This window comes from Schistocerca piceifrons, chromosome 2 (genome assembly GCF_021461385.2).
Source record: "Schistocerca piceifrons isolate TAMUIC-IGC-003096 chromosome 2, iqSchPice1.1, whole genome shotgun sequence".
Classification (NCBI taxonomy): Eukaryota; Metazoa; Arthropoda; class Insecta; order Orthoptera; family Acrididae; genus Schistocerca; species Schistocerca piceifrons.
This window is the reverse complement of record NC_060139.1, coordinates 564,875,193-564,896,914: the sequence shown is the minus strand read 5'-3', so window position 1 is coordinate 564,896,914 and position 21,722 is coordinate 564,875,193. Positions and strand designations below refer to the sequence as shown.

Here is a 21,722-nt window from a genome sequence, read left to right as displayed (position 1 = left end):
ACTGAATTTTAGAGTGAGAATATGACAGTGGGAGTGCTTTTCATAGAAAACCTCAACTTTCGTTGCTCTCAGTGTGATACATGAAGCAGTTTATAAACTGTAGCAAAGCAAGAGCATGTTATCCTCAATGTGGCCAATAAAACACTTCAGTTTTCAAACCAATCATCATGTTGCTGATCTTTGTTATATTTAATTGCAGCAAGATGGTAACAGGTTAGTTACAATACACCAAGCCCTTTTGTTTCAACTGGCAGTATGTTGAATGAGCTGAGTTTTTAAAACTTCTTTAATGTGTGGCCCGCTTCTCAGACTGTTATGGACAAGATTTTATGCATTTCTGTACTGATATCTTGTGACCTTATGTCATAAATAGTTATGATTTTTTTCAGTTCTGATTTCTCTTCATCTAATTATGTGTCGACAGTGTACATTAAACAAAGATTACAGTACACATTTTAAATTAATTTATTTTAAATTTGAGTGCTTGGAACAAAGTCATTACTCTTGCCACTACATTATCGCCATCACATCATCAACAAGAACAAGTTATGCTTTCAGCTTAGCATACAGTCCATTACATTTATCATTAGAGCATTGTTTTAATCATAAGGCTTTACTTTAATTTTGGAAATAGAAATTATTTATAAACTATTATATGTTAAGTCTTTCAGTTTGTTAAACAATAGTGTAGGGCATGTATCTTGTTTGTCTCTTGTCGTGTCTGAAGTTTATTTTGTATGTCCACAAACATATGTGTATGTATACATATTTATTAACATATATTTCTTTCTTTCCTTCTGCAGAGCATGGAAGTATCATCACCTCCAGGAACTACTGTTGGATATATTCAGCAAGAATGGAGCATTCTGTCACCTCAGTTTAGCATAAAGAATGCAGCTGGTGATGTTGTGCTGAGGATTGAAGGCCCAATTTGCACATACAGTATTTGTGGTGATGTAGAATTTAAGGTAAGGTCAACTTGTCAAATCTGGCCATGGGATTGAGAGATGCTGCACGTGTGCTATCTACGTAGATGTCTCCAACAACTTCAGTACTCTAGAGATGGTGGAGAAAAGTGTACAGAAAATATAAGTAGTTAAGCAACAGGTCTAACAGGACAGAAAAAACACATGTTAAGGCTAGTGGTATTCAGAAGGTGAAAGACCAAAAAAGGCACTTCTGCTAAGGCATCTTCACGGGAGGGTAATGTCACAAGGAGAACAAAACTTCCTGTGTGTAGTGAACATCAAATAGCTAGTATTTTCTTGCCAAGTGAAGGTTCTGCAAAGTCATCTCTGATTTAGGCTTTCTGGAGACAGTTCTCCATTGGAAAGATATTTTAATGATGTTTGAGGGAAGGGGATTTGACTGTAGCCTTATCTAAATGATGACATGATGTAAGTCACTGAGAATGCTCCTTACACTAATATGAATTTTCTCTCTCTCTCTCTCTCTCTCTCTCTCTCTATTGGCGATATTACAAGCCATGGATGAAACACACTGTCAGATGAATAAATGTAATATTTGAGTAGGTGCTAAAAGGATGGAGTAATTATACATGAATCTGACTGATGTAATGCTTAAAACCACATATGCCATCATCTCTATCTGAGCATTTTAGTAGGAGTAAACATATTTTCTATATAAACTGTGTTCCATGTCTACAGTTTAGAATGGAGTGTTCATTCTAGTGCAGAAGTTTTTTACAGGTTGCCAGCAGATACCAAGCACACTATTATACAGTCAGATCTTCATAAAGATTTAATAGTGGTTCAGAGATTGGCAACTTGCTTTAATGTTAAAGTTGTGCTCCTCACTAAATGCAGAAAAGTAGACTACAATATTAGTGAGTCACTGTTGGAATCAGTCAACTCATACAAATACCTGGGTAACAATTTGTGGAAATATGAAATGTATTGATCACATATGCTCAATAATAGGTAAAGCTGTGTGACAGACTTTGATTCATTGGTAGAATATTGGGAAAAAGCTGTTGGCATACAAGGGAGACTATTTACAGCACACTCATGCACCTGTATTAGAGAAGAATGAAAAATGCTCCTATCATAGCACAAAAAAGGTGAATATGTCCAGGACAAAAAAGGTGAATACATTCTGGATGGAGTTAGGGATACGAGAGAAGGGAACTATGTAGCTTTTCAATTTATCTGGCAGCTTCAAAGATATTTAAATCAAAACATCTTCACATATTTGCACGTTTTTACTTCTTATGTTAGTTCACATGTCTTATCCCCCCCCCCCCAGAAAAACTTTCTTAGCTATTGCATGTATGCTCTTCATCCATATGATATTGTGTATTGTTTACTATCACTGTCAAATCTTCTGGTTTTTGGGGACAAGATCAGAGACTTCATCCTATCAATTGCAAGACGCAGGTGTGCCAATACCTTGCACCTGAGAGAGCTCATTGAGCTGGGGAAACAGGGTTAGATGGTAGTTTGAGGTACACTGATGCACATTCGCCAATTCATATGCAGCAAGGGAAGTCAGACTCAAAATTGTATCAGTAAATTGTCGAAGTATTCGTAATGAAGTTCCTGCTCTCCAGGTCAACTCTCATGCTCAAATTATTCTTGGGACCGAAAGCTGGCTGGGACCCAAAATGAGAAGTCTGAGATATTTAGCGAGGAATGGAATGTATATTGGAAAGATAGGAGGAGGAGCATTCATTGCAGTTGACAAAAATATTGTTTCTATTGACGTGGAAGTTAAGTGTGACAGTGAAACTATCTGGTTGCATGTAACAGGTGTAGGTGAAACCAAGTTAATTGTTGGATGTTTTTACTGGCCAGTCAATTTTCCTGTGACAGTTGTAGAGTCTTGAAGAATGTCTGTGGTCAGTAGCTAGTTGGAGGTGACTTTTAACATACAACATAGAACGGGATGTCTATTGATTCATTTCGAGGAGTACAGACAGACAGTCATGTGAAAATACTTTTGAACATGTTTACTGAAAACTGTCTTGAGCAGCTAGTTCAGCAGTCCACACACAGTGGACATGTCTTGGACCTTGTAATTACAAAGAGGCAGGACCTTATCGACAACATCAGTACAGAAATGGGTATTAGTGATCATGATGTCACTATAGTAGCTATGGTTACTAAAGTTAATAAATCAATTAAGAAGGTGAGGATAGTATTTCTGATAGAAAGAGCAGATAAGCAGTTGTTAGCATCCCACACAAGGAACTGACAGTATTTAGTTCCTGTAAGTTGGATGTAAGGGAATTATGGGCAGAGTTTTAGCAGATTGTAAATCATGATCTGCAGAATTATGTGCCTGTTCAGTCGGTTAAGGATGGAAAAAGACCGACTGTAGGTTTAATAACAAGGTTCAGAAACTGCTGAGGAAGCTGAAAATATCTATGCATGAAGCATGCAACTATTATCACTGTCACACCTTAGTAAAAGATCTGGCTGAGAACTTGAGAAAATTGTGGTCCTATGTAAAATCACTAAGTGGTTCTAAGGCTTCCACCCAATCACTTTTCACATGTCATACTGTGAACTCTGGATGAAGGGCAGCAGCAGATTCCGTATTTCTAGATTTGCAGAAAACATTTGACCTAGTGCCCCATTTCAGGCTGTTAAAGAAGATACAATCATATAGAAAAAGTTTACAGATTTGTGAGTGGCTCAAAGACATCTTAAGTTATAGAACCCAGTATGTTCTCCTCAATGGTGAATTTTCATCTGAGACAAGAGTATTGTCAGGAGTTCCCCTGGGAAGTGTGATAGGACTACTATTATTCTGTATGTACATTAATGATTTGGTGGACAGGGTAGGCAGCAATTTGCAGTTGTTTGCTGATGATGCTGTGGTGTATGGGGAAAGTGTCATCTTTGAGTCACTGTAAGAGCATACAAGATGACAGAAAAATTTCTAGTTGGTGTGATGAATTACAGCGAGCTCTAAATGTAGAAAAATTCAAGTTAATGCATATGAGTAAGAAAAACAGACCTGTAATGTTTGGATAAGCATTAGTAGTGCCCTGCTTAACACAGTCACATCATTTAAATATCTGGGCATAAAGTTCCAAAACAATATGAAATGAAAAGAGCATGCGAGGATTGTGGTAGGAAAGGCAAATGGTCAACTTCAGTTTATTGGGGGAATTCTAGGAAAGTGTGGTTCATATAGGATACTAGTGTGACCTGCTCTTGAGTACTGCCCAAGTGTTTTGGGATCCATACCAGGTTGGATTAAAGGAAGACTTTGAAGCAGTTCAGAGATGCGCTGCTAGATTTGTTACTGGTAGGTTTGAACAACATGCAAGTGTTATGGAGATGTTTGAGAACTCAAATGGGGATCCCTGGAGAAAAGGCGACATTCTTTTCGAGGAACAAACAGTATTGAGAAAATTTTGAGAACCGGCATTAGAAGCTGACTGCAGAACAATTCTGTTGCCTCCAACACACATTGCTTCTAAGGACCACAAAGATACTAGAAATTAGGACTCATATGGAGGCAAATAGACAGTCATTTTTTTCTTTGTTCTGTATGCGAGTGGAAGAGGAAAGGAAATGACTAGTAGTGGTACAGGGTACCCTCTGCCATGCACCATAAGGTGGATTGTGGAATATCAGTTTAGATGTAGATGTAGAGCTCATGAAAAAGTGCAAATGTGTCAAGATGTTTTGATTTAAATGTCTTTGAAGCTGCCAGAGAAATTGATAAGCTAGTTCCCTTCTTTTAAATCCCTAGGTCTGTCCAGGACATACTCAGCTTTTTTGTGCTATGATAGGGGTATTTTTCATTCTGGTTCCCAACTTCTATTCTACTATAATTTTAACATTAGACTGCCATATCTTGGCAGCCAGTGTAGATTTTTGTTGAGGAGGAGGAGGAGATTAGTGTTTAACGTTCCGTTAACAACAAACTCGGATTGAGGAAGGATGGGGAAGGAAAGCGGCCATGCCCTTTCGAAGGAACTATCCCGCGCATTTGCCTTAAGCAGTTTAGGGAAATCGTGGAAAACCTAAATCAGCTTGGTCAGATGTGGGTTTGAACCATTATCCTCCCCGGATTTTGCTGACTCCGGTGACAACTGATCAGGTGTAGGCTATTTATTGCCTTTCAAACCATGTTCCTTATATCATGTCAATGGATAAGGCTCTCACAAAACAACAAGACATACATTAGTTACATATATTTGTCTACCTCAATACAAAATTTGAACCAGACTGAAACACAGAACTGGCACAAGTAAAAAAACTCACAAAAAATGTGTTTTTTGCTTATAAAATCCAAATGAAGCTAGATTTTTGAAAGCAGGATTTCAATTTTATCTTAATAATGCGTTTTGATTTATTTTAATCACTTTAAACTGTTTCTGGGCATTCAATTCATGTAAGAATGAATGTGTCTTGCTACATTTACCTCGACTTTACTTCATTATATCCCGGCAATGGATAAAGATTATTTGATTTAAAAAAAATTCGCTTGGAGTGTATCCATTTATCTTACTTAGTGCAGAGTTTGAACTGATTCATACAAATTTAAAGTATAGAAGTGGCACACTGAAAAAAACCTCCCAGACCAACATATTTTTTGCACATATTTTCATGTAAAATCCAAAAGGTGCAAATAAAAACTGATTTGCACAATTTGCCTGGGCACCAGCTCCAATTCATTGTTCAAACTATGCTTAATATACTGTATCATAGCTACAGTATGACAGGGGTTTGAATGGCTAAACAAATGGCAACCACTCTGGGCTAAACCAAAAACTTTGTACCCCATGTTCCTAGGTCAAATAGGAACTAAGAACAATAACCCACCCAAACTGGGATTCTGTGTGTGGCCTTCTCAAACATATTTGTTACAGCACTGTATCAATACTGATCAAGTGTGTGGAACTCATATGAACTAGGGCTAACTGGAAATATTGAATGTGTATGAAGAATTGTAGAACATATAATCACAGCTTTGTTTAACTCGTGGGAAAAATTGAAAACTGGAAATTGAAGACTCTTGGAGTTAGATGTGGATTATCCCACGAAAGTCTACTTAGTTTCAAGGTCTTTTCTTGGAGCATTATGTTTCCCCAGCTGTTTTTAGCTTTCCCAACCTCACAGCAGCAACACCCCATTTAAATGTCTTCTCAATTACCATCTAGTCCAGTCAATTAAGGAAAATTAGGGGAAACCGTTCATGTAGTCATAAATTATTTTACTGTGGTAGAAGGGAGAGTCATGAACAACATACTAAAAATTGTGATTAGTGGGGAGTGAGTGTGGGGGGGGGGGGGGGGGGCTGTTTGAAGGTCACTTTTTGCATTTTTCTTGAATAACATGAATACCAGTGCTTGTACCAAAAATGTTTCCCAGTACAAAATTAAATTACATTAAATTTCTTACAAAAAAGGCTCTGTTCCTTTTTGCTCTAGGGCTAATAGTCTCAGCATTTCAGATGAAAAAATTGCAAATAATGAAATATAGTGCTTCAATGGTTTAAATCAATATTTATTGATAAATGAAGTGGGTTAAAAACAAATGTTAAAAATGTGTACTGCATGTAGATGCATTAGAGCCATGTTATGGGATAAATTGTGTTCTGAGTGCATAACAGTGAGGAAAGAATAAGGGTGGAGAGTGGTCACCCTGTGCACCAGCTTTAGCATTCTTCCAGGAAAGGTAATTTCCTCCTCCATGAGCACTGCTCGCTTTTCAGTTTACTATACCTCTCCACCATTTCCTGTGTAATTACCTTATGTGAGTTCTCAAAATAGTTTCATTGAGCTCATGTTGGGGGAAGTGCAAGTAATCATAAATGAATATTAAATACACAATGAGATTTTATCCAGAGAGCATATTGGCTATGGCATTAGAGGAATACCTTCATGTTTTACCATGTTACCATGCAAATGAGGTCATAGGATCAGCATTGTTGTGCTCAAAACAGAAAGGATTGACAGTGTTGGAAGCCAATCGCAGAAGGAAAGATTAAAAGTTCTCTTATTCCTGCCATTCTAATGGTTATTAATTTCCAGGTCTGTGTAAATGAAGAAATAAACCACATTTAAAATTCCCCTAAATGAAATTCTTGATATTTCTTAATTCATCAACATTACAAATGGTCATGGAACACTCCCGTATCTCATTCGACAGCTTTTTTTAATATGGTTAATGAAATGATAGCAATACTTCTTGCATTACTGATAATATATAAATGAGGTGGTACCCTCTTCAGCTATACTAGAAATTTGGAAAATAATAATTTTGTTTCCCAAGTGATGCATTTCAATTTTAAAAGCATAAATTACTCACGGATGTTCAGGAGAATTTGTTGAATTATGATTGTTAGAGGCATTTATCGAACTACGGAAGATAGCTGACAGCATGTAGTCCATGGTAACAACACTGTAGATCACTGTTGCCATCTAAATTCTAGATAAGGCTCATCCAGACTCTGCTCCTGGGGCGCTAGCACCTGCGATCTCCAGAGGCCAGTGCCCTGGGCGAATTCTTATGTTGTTGCAGTGGCCAAGCCGTGTCACTTAGCTGACCGTGCGGTCTGCCCGCTGTGCCTTGCCATGATGCTGTACATATGCTTTGTACAGAATACATACCACTGCGCCAGCAGCAATCAAAAGCATTGATGCGACACAAAGCCATCAGTCAACAGATGTAAGGCTACAGTGGATAGAGATGGATGGTCAACAACATCTGCATAATTTAAACCTGAGTGGGAAATTAATTTCTTTTGAACTGTTGTCAGAAATCTTGCCAAATGTTTATTATTTCATCGGAATCTCATGAATTTAAAAAGTGCTTGATTGAACAGCACTTAAATAACCGTCATAAAGATCAGTTCAGAAATTTGTCGCAAGAGGAACACCAGTCAGAGCTTGAAGAACTGAAAGAAAATTTCAAGCAGCATTACAGTGAAGTGCTTCCTATCATGTGACTCTTTAGCATTTATAAAGATGGTAAATAAAACTGTATTTTATAATCTGATATGTCACCTAGCAATGTGCCAGTTATCGAATATCAGATTATCAACAACAAGAAACATTTCTTTTCAGTTAATTTTTATATTTGAGTTGCATTAAATCATGTCACACAGACATAAGAAAAAGTTTCATGTACATTAGTTTTTGCCACTTTCTGAAAAGCCATCACAAACACTCCCTCGGACAGCAAAGTGTCATTAAGAGTCATTCTGTGTTTTTGTGTTTTGGTGGATGGGAAAACAAATGTTATAGTTTGCTCAATGTTTTCAGTTAATTAAAACACAGATATTCCAATAGATAAAAATTTATTTTGCAACCACATTTTGCTGTCCTTGCTAGTGTCTATGACCGCTTTTCAGAGGAACTGGGAGAAAAATTGTAAAGTTGTAAGGTTTTTTTTTTTGCCATGGTAGGAGCATAAAGTAGGTGGGCAAAGTTTGCGTGTAAGTTACAAATGCTTGCTGAGAATTGCGAAAGCAGGGAAACCCTTTGCAGCTGAGAATCTCATCAGAGATTGCCTGGTTGACTTGGCAGCATATATTTGTCTAACAGACCTCATGGAAAATTTTAAAAAAATAGCTCTTTCATCTCAAAGTGTTGCTTACAAAGTCGAGGATATGGCCTTGGATATGGAGCAGCAGTTAATGGAGAGAGCGACAAACTTCCTTTCATTTTCTGTTGCTCTTGATGAGTCCACGGACATTGTGGACACAGCTTGTCATATTCATTCGGAGTGTCAATGACAATCTGTGTGTCGCCAAAGAATTTCTTGACCTTATACCATCAAAAGACACAACCACCGTAGTGTTTTGAGAATTTCTGTGCATATTCTAGAATCCCTCGGCCTTCTACCATCTCGAACACACGATATTTTAGATGTGAGTGGGAGAAAGGAACCCTATCTACTGCGTGACACCTGTCTGTGTGTGCAGGTTTGAAGTTTGTCATACAAATACGGTAGACACAGTGATCGAACAGCACCGACAAGTACTTGTCGGTCAGTCCATGGAAGTCATAATGAAGGCACACGGCAGCACCAACGAACTTCTGTGTCATTTTGTGTTGTTATGTAACTGTGACTATTGTTAGTCACGAAAGAACAATTGAGTGAAAAAAGATTTTTAGTAACTTTTAACTTGAACTTGCTAGAGGCAAGACGTGTGTATGATTCCTGTATAATAGAGTCGTGGTTATAAAGCCAACTCTGTGTAAATGTAACTTAATTGTTTCTAATGTGAGATGACACGGGTGACTTACAAGAAGTCAATTGTTTATGTGAGAAGTGTGTATTTTGTTCTTTGTGGAAGTTCAGATATACCGATAGTTGTTGAAAAGTATTATTTGAGTACCTCATTATTTCACAGAGAGAGAGAGAGAGAGAGAGAGAGTCTTAAAGGTTCCTGTGACTAGCATCATTCTTCGGAGAAGGAGTTTCCAGAGATTCCAGAAGCCGGCTATCCAGAGAAGAAGATCGGTTGAGCATTCTCAACTAAGTCAACTTGTGTAAGAGAAGTGGGGAGTTTGCACTTACACTCACACACCCTTAGTCATCAGAAATGTTAGACCACGGGTTCGGATATTTTTCCAGACATGGAAAATGTGTTCAAGATAATGGGTTTAAAATGGGAATGCCTGACCAGTGTAACAACAGATGGAGCCCTGCCCTACATCTACATCTACATCTACATCCATACTCTGCAAGCCACCTGACGGTGTGTGGCGGAGGGTACCTTGAGTACCTCTATCGGTTCTCCCTTCTATTCCAGTCTCGTATTGTTCGAGGAAAGAAGGATTGTCGGTATGCCTCTGTGTGGGCTCTAATCTCTGTGATTTTATCCTCATGGTCTCTTCGCGAGATATACGTAGAAGAGAGCAATATACTGCTTGACTCCTCAGTGAAGGTATGTTCTTGAAACTTCAACAAAAGCCCGTACTGAGCTACTGAGCATCTCTCCTGCAGAGTCTTCCACTGGAGTTTATCTATCATCTCCGTAACCCTTTCACGATTACTAAATGATCCTGTAACGAAGTGTGCTGCTCTCCGTTGGATCTTCTCTCTCTCTTCTATCAACCCTATCTCGTACGGATCCCACACTGCTGAGCAGTATTCAAGCAGTGGGCGAACAAGCGTACTGTAACCTACTTCCTTTTTTTTTTTCGGATTGCTTTTCCTTAGGATTCTTCCAATGAATCGCAGTCTGGCATCTGCTTTACCGACGATCAACTTTATATGATACAAGGGATACGCACTGGATTCCTGGGTTATGTCAGGTCAAAAATGCCTGAAGTCAGCTGTTCCTTATTTGTGGCAGTCAATTGTCTGATACATCAGGAGGCAGTTTGTGCAAAGGTTGTCAACATAAAAAATATTATGGACACAGTTGTTTGAATGGTTGATTATCTTCGCTTGCATGGACTCACCATTGCCAATTTAAAGAATTTCTGGCTGATTTAGGAGCAGAATACCTGGACATCCCCTACCACACCTAAGTAAGATGACTGAGCAGAGGGAAGGTGCTTCATCGGTTTTTCTCCTTGAGGGATGAAATCAATACTTTTTTGAAAATGAAATGACATCCAGAAGAATTACTTCATAATCCTAAGTGGGTGGTGAATTTGGCTTTTTTGAGTGATCAAACTGGTCATTTAAATACTTTAAATATTTCACTCCTAGGTGAAAATCACTCTGCTGTTGATTTAGTACAGATGACTCGAGCATTAAAAAAAAACTATTTTGTGGGAAAAACAGTTGTGTGGAGATAATTGTGGACATTTCCCTGCATTAGACTGTGTTAAAGAAGATGTGGATTTTTCAGATTATGTTCAGATCATTTGTGGATTACAAGAAGAGTTTGAAAAGAGATTTTTGGAGATAAGTGAGCTTCAGCCAGACTTAGATATATTTGTTTGCCTGTTTTCCCTTCGGGCAGAGGATGTCTCATAAGTGTTTCAACTAGATCTGATTGACCAGCAGTGCGGCATTTGCCTGAAAGACCTCTTTCTTATGTGTAAAACTTCGGATGACTTTTACAGCTGTTTTCCACAAGAAAAGTATGCTCTTTTACCCAAGCACGTGGCCAAAGTTCTCTCAATGTTTGGTTCCACATATGTTTGTGAGTGCTGTTTCCCCCTTTTAAAGATTGCTGAAACTAAGAGCTGTACACTACTTAGCGATAAAAATTTGGCTATTTCTTCGAGGTTAGCAATCTCCCGGAATATTGTACCAAACCTAGACAAAGTCATTGCCTTGAAAATGAAAAACTTGTAAAATGTTGGTTGTCTTCTTTAACAATATTGACTGTAAGGATTAAAGGTCTTTATAACCTTATTTCTATTTTTTAATAAGTTTTCAAACTTGGTCAATTAAAATTATTGTGTACAAAACAGCAATTAAAATTATTGTGTACAAAACAGCAAACTAAGGATCTGATTTCTAAACTCTGAAAAGGGATACAAAAACCTGTAACATGAAGTACAACAAAAAATATTTACTTGCAACAACTGACAGTAAGAATGAGACTCTGTATCCTTTGCATAAAATTATTTCTAAAATAGAATGTTTATGACTCCAGTTCATTTAAGAAACTGATATATCTTTCAGAAGACACCTAGTGTACATATGACGAGTATGCATGTGCAATACTAATAGAATCAGCCTGTAGGTCAGAAAAATTCTAAGTCGTTCTTTGATTCTTGTTTTGGAAATTGTTTTCTAAAGCTTTGTGTAGTAATTCTGCCACACACAACCTAATTGTTACCTAACTAATAAATGGTTTGCTTGTTTTACCACTCATTGACCACTTTTACAGAGTGCGCTTCCTCTGTTATTTTGTTTATGTTGAATCTGACTGTCTGACAGTCCAGCACAGAGCAGTGCTGTGCGGTTTCACTCGCTCCACAACTCTCTCTTGCTCCTATGCCGACATTAGCAACACACACGGGGTGCTGAGCTACCCTGCCTTGCGCCCACCAGGACAATTCTTGTATGAGCCTATTCTAGATATTTCTACAGTTATGCCATGTGGGTTCTGTTACCAAATCAATTTTGATGACATTCCATCTTTGAATTGAGACATTAAGCTCCGTAGCTCCCTTGGTACTGTTCAGTGGTGTTTGGCTAATTGCTCCATGTCCTCATCTCAGACATTACAGTCTACACATACTTATCGCTGTCATGTATGGTAAACATTTAAAAAGGAGACACATGATTCATGCTACACATTGAAACTTCAGTCTCCCACTTAACAGTGTCGTATAACCCTACTTCTTTTTTTCACAAAGTCATTTATCTACATTATTTCCTTCATCAAATAGGGCACCAGAGAAGCTGAGGAGTCATTACTGGTAAATCTGATCCCTTCCAAATTTCTGGCAGGGTTCAAAATCCACATCAAAGTCATTTGTTTTGATACAGTGTAGAAGATCCATAATTTGCTATGTACTAATTGAAGATACATGCTGTCATGAGCTGGAGCTCTGCTGCCTGAAGTGGAAAAAATATTAGGTAGTGAAATATTGTAAAGCCATTCAAAATACATTCAGCATTGTGCACAAAACAAAAAAGGCTGCATGTTAAACTTTTGTGATAATTTCGCAGAATGTATTTTATTCACCGTCGTATAGAAAATCACAGGTCCTGTACCACAAAAAAGTATGCAAATTTGATTTTTGTTACATTAGATGCCAGCTTTACCAGCAGAAGTAGCCACCAAAACATTCTGTATCCCTGTTGTCAATTTTACAACAGCAAGGATTGATTTTGTTCTGGTAACTTGGAAACAACAAGTAATTAAGTAATATTCTTATATAACTAATAAAACTAGATGTATGCCATTATTTATTAGGCCTACTTGTTCATTCTTAAGACTACTCTCGCTGTATCGGTGTGGTGGCTGGTGGGAGCTGCCATTTTCATTCAAGTTGGAAGATAGTGGATTAACTCTAACACATATTCAACAAATTCTAATTGCTGTCAACCTTAACTTTGTACTAAGAGTATCTTCATTGAACATATCAGTAAATTTCAACAATTTCAAATTCTACTACATAAAACATTTCTGGGACTTAAACTCCACGTGCTTTTGTTTACATACATGTAGGTACACTGAAGATTGTTGTTGGTGCTGACCGGAGATGTTCTATTCCTATCAAAATAGCTACTTATGTCAGCCCTCAGATGAGAGTCATCTTAAGATGAACAGTTAGTATGGCAACATTCTATCATAAAATATACTGCTATGAGAATAACAGATCAAACACTCTTTTGAAGAAAAATCATCTAAATGTGCAGCATTGTGTGCAAAGATTATAGTAAATCATCTCTCTGATATCTTTGCTTTATGTGTCTCACCTGTATTACAACATATACATTCAGCAGTCACATCTGTTGGGTATAAAATATCATCTCAATAAAAACTGAATAGTGATCTATTCAACACATTATAATATGCTCCACTGATCAGTTATATTGATCAACTACTCTTGGGGCTAGTTTATTATGTGATCATAACACTGTATTGAAATAAAACTTTCATCAGTGTCACAGCACTCAGTAAAAACATGAAAATGATTAGTTTACATAATCTTGTTGGAACTCCATATGTGTGCTGTGTATTGGTGTTAATAATTACAGATAAAGCATCAATATATCAGTTATTATTTCTCATACTTCAGTGCTATCATTAACTATCGAATACAAATATGCGGTCAGTCGAGTGATGCAAACAAAAATTCCAAACTGCAAAAGATAACCATCAGAATAATGGCTAATTCTAGAAGAGCAATTAGCTGTAGGCATCTATTCAAAAGACCATTTTACAGTATAAGTTTCTACAGTATAATACAAGGGTGATCCCAAAATTAAGGTCTCCTATTTTTTTATAAGTACATAAACCTCTTTATTTCTACAATGATGTACTTCAGTTTACAGCTTGAACATTTAGCTATTTTCGACTTAATCACCATTTCTGTTGATGCATTTTTGTAGATGCTGTGGCAGTTCTTGCATGCCTGTGTCATACCAGCTCTCCGCCATGCTGTTCAGAAAATTATGAACCTCTTCTTTCACCTTTCTTCTTTCAGGTGTAAAGTGGTATGCCCAGGTTTCGTCACCCATGACAATTGAGTCCAGAAAGTTGTCCTGTTCTTCTGCAAGGCGGTGAAGAAATGCACGGGAAGCATCAACTCACTGCATGTGGTCCTCAGTCAGCATGCATGGCACCCATCTTATGTGCACCTTCCAGTCGTTCAATGTTTCCGTTAAAATTCTGTTAGTGGGTGCTTCAGGAAACCTCAGGAACCAACGTGCAGAGATCATCCAGTGTGATTCGCTGATCTTCACGCATGGTTTGCTCATCCTTCAACACTGTCTCCTCAGCAATTGACAGTCTTCCGCTCCTTTGTTCATCGTGAATTTTGGTCCGACCAGCTGCAAACTCTCTACACCACTTATGAACTTTTTGACATCCATGCATGACTCACCATACACTTCCATCAATTGGCGCAGTGCCCTTTGCATTCAAAAACCAAATAACTACGCGCAATTCGCACTTGGCAGTAACTTCCAATGGGAGCTCCATTCTCAACAGCTGCCAAGCCAAGACTGAGCGCCTAAGCGCGGCGTGCACATGTTTACACACAGCGTTTGAAGCAATCTTCATAACAGTGTGACCAACTGCCACACAAACAGAGTTCTGTACTTATTAAAAATAGGAGACCTTACTTTTGGGATTACCCTCATACTACTGTTTGCATGGGAATATACAAACAAGTTCAATAAAAATGAAGATATACATAACCATGCTACTAGAAACAGTATAAAGTTAAGAGTTCTGCAACATACACAGCTAAACTTGAAAGGATTAGTGCTTATATGACAATAAAGTTCTACAACTGTTCACCATTTCATATTTCAAATATTAGTTTTAAAGAGAAATTTAAGCAAACAATAAAACTAATCCTTGTAGAAAGTCCTTTCTATTCAATCCATAACTAACACTAAATGCAAAAAATTGGAAATTAGCATACAATGCAATGAAATTAAAAGGTGCATAGATAGAGAGGGAATAAATTCAAGATGTGTTCTTATGTATGGTAAAATAGAAATAGAATGTATGTATATAGGTTGTCAAGGATGTACAAAATGTGTTATTATATATGATGTTATTGTATTTAAAAATTGTGTTGTTGTTGTTGTCGTGTACTTCAGTCTAAAAGCCTGTTTGATGCAGTTCTCCACACTGCTCCATTCTGTGCGAGCCTCTTCATCTCTGAATAACTACTGAATAACTACTGCAACCTACATCCTTGCATTTCAAAAGCATCTATTCTCTTCTTGTCTAAACTGTTTATTGCCCATGTTTCACTTCCAAACATGGCTATATTCCAGACAAATACTTCCAGAAAAGACTTCCTAACACTTAAATCTATATTTGAGATTAACAAATTTCTCTTCCTCAGAAAGGTTTTCTCGGCATTGCCAGTCTGCATTTTATATCCTCTCTACTTCAGCCATTGTCTGCCCAAATAACAAAATTCATCTACTATTTTAAGTGTTTTGTTTCCCTGTTAATCCCCTCAGCATCAAGTGATTTAATTCAACTGTATTCCATTAGTCGTGTTTTGCTTTTGTTAATTTTCATCTTATATGCTCCTTTCAAGATGCTGTCCACAACGTTCAGTGGTTCTTCCAAGTCCTTCGCTGTGTCTGACAGAATCACAGTGAACCTCAGAGTTTTTATTTCTTCTCCCTGGACTTTTAATTCCTACTCCATATTGTTCTTTGGTTTTCTTTACTGCTTGCTCAGTGTACAGATTGGATAGCATTGGGTATAGGGTACAACTCTGTCACACGCCTTTCTCAACCACTGCTTCCCTTCCATGCCCTTCGACTCTTATAACTGCCATGTGATTTCTGTACAAGCTGTAAATAGCATTTTGCTCCCTAGCTCCCTTCAGAGTTTCAAAGAGACGATTCCAGTCAACTTTCTTAAAAGCTTTCTCTAAATCTACAAATGCTATAAACATAGATTTGCCTTTCCTTAACATATCTTCTTAGATAAATCGTAGGGTCAGTATAGCCTTGCACATTCCTACATTTGTCCAGAATTCAAACTGATCTTCCCTGAGGTTAGCTTCTACCAGTTTTTCCAGTCTTCTTCTCTAAAGAACTCATTTTAGTATTTTGCAACCATGACTTATTAAACTGATAGTTCAGTAATTTACACAAATGTCAGCACCTGAACCAGAATTATTACCTTCTTCTTGAAGTCTGAGGGTATTTCATCTGTCTCATACATTTTGCATGCCGCAACAGAGGGGTATCTGTTTAGAGAACAGACAAACATGTGGTTCCTTATGAGGGGCAGCAGCCTGTTTAGTACTCACAGGGGCAACTGTCTAAATGATTGACTGATCTGGCCTTGTAACATCAACCAAAACGGTCTTGTTATGCTGGTACTGTGAACAGCCGAAAAGCAAGGGGAAAATACAGTCATAATATTTTCCAAGGGCATGCAGCTCTACTGTGTGGCTAAACGATGATGCCATCCTCTTGGGTAAAATATTCCAGAGCTAAAATACTCCCCCATTCAGATCTCTGAGCATTGTCCCTTACATTGTCATTACTGCCAGGGCTCTCTGACATTGGAATAGCACCCCAGTGTTGGATGTAATGGGAAAGTCTTATAATTAAATGTTTCCCTGTGACATTTAAGTCTCTTCATGATCTACGATAATGGTTCGAAGCAGAAGAAATGAATCAAAATTTGTGCTGTGGCCTGGACTGGAACCCAGGTCTTCTTGCTTGCTAGGCAGAAATGCTAACCATTACACCACCACAGCACGATGCTCAACATTGCTGCATGAACTACCCGGAGGCAGTTGTGGACTCCTACCAAAATTTATTGGTTATGAACTGTAGATTAAAGCCAAAGAAATTGCAAAAAGGTAGGAAATTAAGTAGTTGGGACCTGGATAAGTTGAAATAACCAGAGGTTGTTGAGAGTTTCAGAGAACAGGAGAAAGTAATAAAGTAGAAGACAAATGGATAGCTTTGAGAGTGAGGTAGTGAAGACAGCAGAGGATCAGATAGGTGAAAATACGAGGCCTAGTACAAATCCTTGGATAACACAGGAGATATTGAATTTGACTGATGAAAGGAGAAAATATCAAAATGCAGCAAATGAAACTGCTGAAAGAGACTACAAAAATTTAAGAAAATGAGATTTACAGAAAGTGAAAGGTGATTGAGTAGGAATAGCTATAGGACAACTGTAATGATTTAGAAGCATGTTTCACGAGGGAAAATATAGATACTGCCTGCGGGAAAATTAGAGAGACCTTTGAAGAAAAGAGAACCAGCCGCATGAATATCAAGAGCTCAGATGGAAAACCAGTCCTTAAAAAAGATATATTTTGATAATTAAGTAGTGTATGTAATAATTATTGTGTTAAACTGATTGCGAATATGTACTTGAATGTGATCCATATATGTACATCCACAGTTGCTAAATAATAATAATAATAACTCTGCCTTGTATGATAATTTTCTCTTTCAAGAACTGTACTTTCACTGCAAATACTTCAGCAAAGATTACAGTTGCATATACTTGCAAACTTGTGTATATGTGTGGAATGTTATGTTGCAACACAATGCTATATTTTTGTCACACTTCATCTTATATTCTTTACTGATAAAGCCATCTCTGGTGGAGTTGTGGCTAATAACATCTCATTCATACATGCATTTTTCTTTGAAAGTCTTGTTTTATTGCACTCGGAAAAAATATATATATTTTAAACAGAATAGTGCAGTTTTTGTAAACCTGCAAGTTAAAGGAAATGTGCAATTCTGTTACATACCATATTCATAAATCATTATTTAATTTTCTGTGAAACACAAAATAATTGAAGAGATTCAATTTAATTTTGAAAAATAACTTTACTTATAAAACTTTCAAGCACATGAAAGCTGTGTACCATACTGTAACTCAAACCTGGAAGCTTGTTTTTGCAGGCAATATGGTTGCTGACTGAGATACCTAGTCATGACTTATGATTTACCAGCACAGTTTCAGTTGTGCCAGTAATTCTATCCTATTTTTTGAAGTTTACAAAAAGTCTCCTTTATACCTAGACTAGCCCTCCTGGAAGAAAGGATATTTCAGAGGAATGGCGTAGCCATAGGTTGGGATTGTTTCCAGAATGAAGCTTCCACTAAGCAGCTGAGTGTATATTGTTTTCAAACTTAGTGTCAGACATGAAAGGCAAGGTTCCCGGTTCAGGAACTGATGACAAACATAAAAGGCAAGGTTCCCAGCTCAAGAGTCGGTGGCAAACATGAAAGGCAAGTTCCTGGTTCACAAACCAGTCTGGCACACTGTTTGCATCTGCCAAGGAGTTTTGAAACAGCATACAATCATCTGCAGAGTGAAAGATTCTTTCTGAGAATGTTCAGTGTTAGTACAAAGTCAAGATTACTAATGTTTTCAAAATATAAACTTGTCTTGGAAATGAGCATTAAGTATTGCTCTTATCATTCTCTGTTCTCCCACAACATTTCCACCTCTAAGTTTTACATGCTTCTATTACAAAGGATGTAAATAGGAATTTATAATTTCCACCACCAACAGTTTTCCTTTGTTGGCTGTTGAACGGAAGTGCTTTAGTCATTCCCAGTTCTAAGGTTGCAGAATTAGTATCAGAAAATTGATCAAGATGATGATTAAGCAGTGTCAAATAATGGAGAAACTTGCAACTAACATTTTTCAGTTTATTTTTACTTAATAAAGTCATGAATTCCTCTTGCTCATAGCAGTTTGAATAAAATTTGCAAGGGTAAAAGAGGAAGAAGTTGTGCCAGATTGTTTTTTAAGGATGTATACAGGGTGGTCCATTGATCGTGACCAGGCCAAATATCTTACGAAATAAGTGTCAAATGAAAAAACTACAAAGAACTAAACTTGTCTAGCTTGAAGGGGGAAACCAGATGGCACTATGGTTGGCCTGCTAGATGGCACTGCCATAGGTCAAACGGATATCAACTGCGTTTTTTTTTAAATAGGAACCCCTATTTTTTATTACATATTCATGTAGTGTGTAAAGAAATATGAATGTTTTAGCTGGACCACTTTTTTCGCTTTGTGATAGATGGCGCTGTAATAGTCACAAACATATGGCTCACAATTTTAGACGAACAGTTGGTAACAGGTAGGTATTTTAAATTAAAATACAGAATGTAAGTACGTTTGAACATTTTATTTCGGTTGTTCCAATGTGATACATGTACCTTTGTGAATTTATCATTTCTAAGAACGCATGCTGTTAGAGTGTGATTACCTGTAAATACCACATTAATGCAATAAATGCTCAAAATGATATGCGTCAACCTCAATGCATTTGGCAATGCGTATAACGAAATTCCTCTCAACAGCAAGTAGTTCGCCTTCCATAATGTTCGCACATGCATTGAAAATGCACTGACACATGCTGACAGGAGTTTTCGGTGGATCACGATAGCAGATATCCTTCAACTTTCCCCTCAGAAAGAAATCCGGGGACGTCAGATCCGGTGAACGTGTGGGCCATGGTATGGTGCTTCGATGACCAATCCACCTGTCATGAAATATGCTATTCAATACCGCTTCAACCGCATGCGAGCTATGTGCCGGACATCTGTGTTGGAGGTACATTGCCATTCTGTCATGCAGTGAAACATCTTGTATTAACATCAGTAGAACATGATGTAGGAAATCAGCTTACATACATACTACTTAAATTGCCATCGATAATATGGGGGCCAATTATCCTTCCTCCCATAATGCCGCACCATACATTAACTCGCCAAGGTCACTGATGTTCAACTTGTTGCAGCCATCGTGGGTCTTCCGTTGCCCAATAGTGCATATTATGCCGGTTTACGTTAGCGCTGTTGGTGAATGACGCTTCGCTGCTAAATAGAATGTGTGCAAAAAATCTGTCATCGTCCTGTAATTTCTCTTGTGCCCAGTGGCAGAACTGTACACGACGTTCAAAGTCATCGCCATGCAATTCCTGGTGCATAGAAATTTGGTACAGGTGCAGTTGATGTTGATGTAGCATTCTCAACACCGACGTTTTTGAGATTCCCGATTCTCGTGCAATTTACCTGCTACTGATGTGCAGATTAGCCACGACAGCAGCTAAACCACCTACTTGAGCATCATCATTTGTTGCAGGTCATGGTTGATGTTTCACATGTGGCAAAACACTTCCAGTTTCCTTAAATAACGTAACTATCCGGCGAATGGTCCAAACACTTGGGTGATGTCATCCAGGATACCAAGCAGCATACATAGCATACGCCCGTTGGGCATTTTGATCACAATACCCATACATCAACATGATATCGACCTTTCCTCCAATTGGTAAACGCTCCATTTTAACACGGATAATGTATCACGAACCAAAGACCGTCCGCACTGGCGGAATGTTACGTGATACCACGTACTTATACGTTTGTGACTATAAAAGTGCCATCTATCACAAAGCGAAAAAAGTGGTCCAACTAAAACATTCATATTTCTTTACGTACTACATGAATATGTAATAAAAAATGGGGGTTCCTATTTTAAAAAAACGCAGTTGATATCAGTTTGACCTATGGCAGGGCCATCTAGGGGGCCAACCATAGCACCATCTGGTTTCTCCCTTCAAGCTAGACGAGTTTCGTTCTTTGTAACTTTTTCATTTGACGCTTATTTCATGAGATATTTGGCCCGGTCACTATCAATGGACCACCCTGTTATACATATGTGTGTATACATAATACGTGATTGTATTTAGTATTTGTTAAAACTTAATTGCTCACTCAGATCCCAGTATTATTGGTCTGGACAATACTCTCTTCTCAGCATTTGAGATACAGGTCTCTTATACTCTCTTCCAAACATGCAAATAAAATAAAATAAAATAAGGAATCCACAGTCAACCATTGACTGCCACACAAGATATTATTTGAGCAAGCAGAATGATATACATGTAGTTGTCACACAAAGAGGTAATACGCATGAGGTGCAAACCATAATGATATTTTTCTTGCTCCACTGTGTTGAATTGGGAGTTACAAGGCAGAAACCTACAGAAGACTGTCAGCAGTTTGTAAACCACAACTTCATTTAACAAAGAATGCAGTACTCCATAGTATAATCGGGTGGGATGAGCAGTAGGTAGGACCATAAACAAGACTGAACACTTAGTTTAGTCCACTGCTCAGGACCTCAGCTATACAATGATTGATTACATCTACACCTTCCATCATTTGTATTTCAAACAGGGCTTTCCAGTTTTGTACAACTTTACTTCACAGACTGATATAAGGTAAAGTCTGTTGCATTTTGTGCTTTGAGTACTATCATTGGGTGCTGATACCTTGTTATGAATTTCTTTCAGATTCTATCCAAGGATGGCAGCTCACAAGTGGGAAAAATATCGAAACAATGGTCAGGTCTTTTGAGAGAGGCATTCACAGATGCTGATTACTTTGGAATTACATTTCCAATGGATCTTGATGTGAAAATGAAGGCTGTGATGTTGGGAGCATGCTTTTTGATTGTAAGTAACAAAAGTTGTGTTAGATTGTTAAGTTTTACTAATAAAATCACCAATGATTATATTTTAGTTACAAGACAGAGTCAACAATTACTACAGAATTAGATCAGAAAATTAATACCTTGATTGAGGGCGTGATGCTTAGTAGAAAAAGTACTGC

The 21,722-nt window shown here is 37.7% G+C and overlaps 1 protein-coding gene across 2 annotated transcripts in view; it reads left to right on the top strand.

The window, feature by feature from the left end:
• The window catches only part of LOC124774423 (phospholipid scramblase 1), a 161,423-nt gene that overhangs the window by 119,472 nt on the left and 20,229 nt on the right, over positions 1 to 21,722 (top strand). For both annotated transcript variants that reach the window (XM_047249480.1, XM_047249479.1), the window contains exons 6-7: positions 804 to 968; positions 21,404 to 21,565. In XM_047249480.1, coding sequence (XP_047105436.1) covers positions 804 to 968; positions 21,404 to 21,565 — 327 coding nt within the window. The remainder of the gene's footprint in view (positions 1 to 803; positions 969 to 21,403; positions 21,566 to 21,722) is intronic.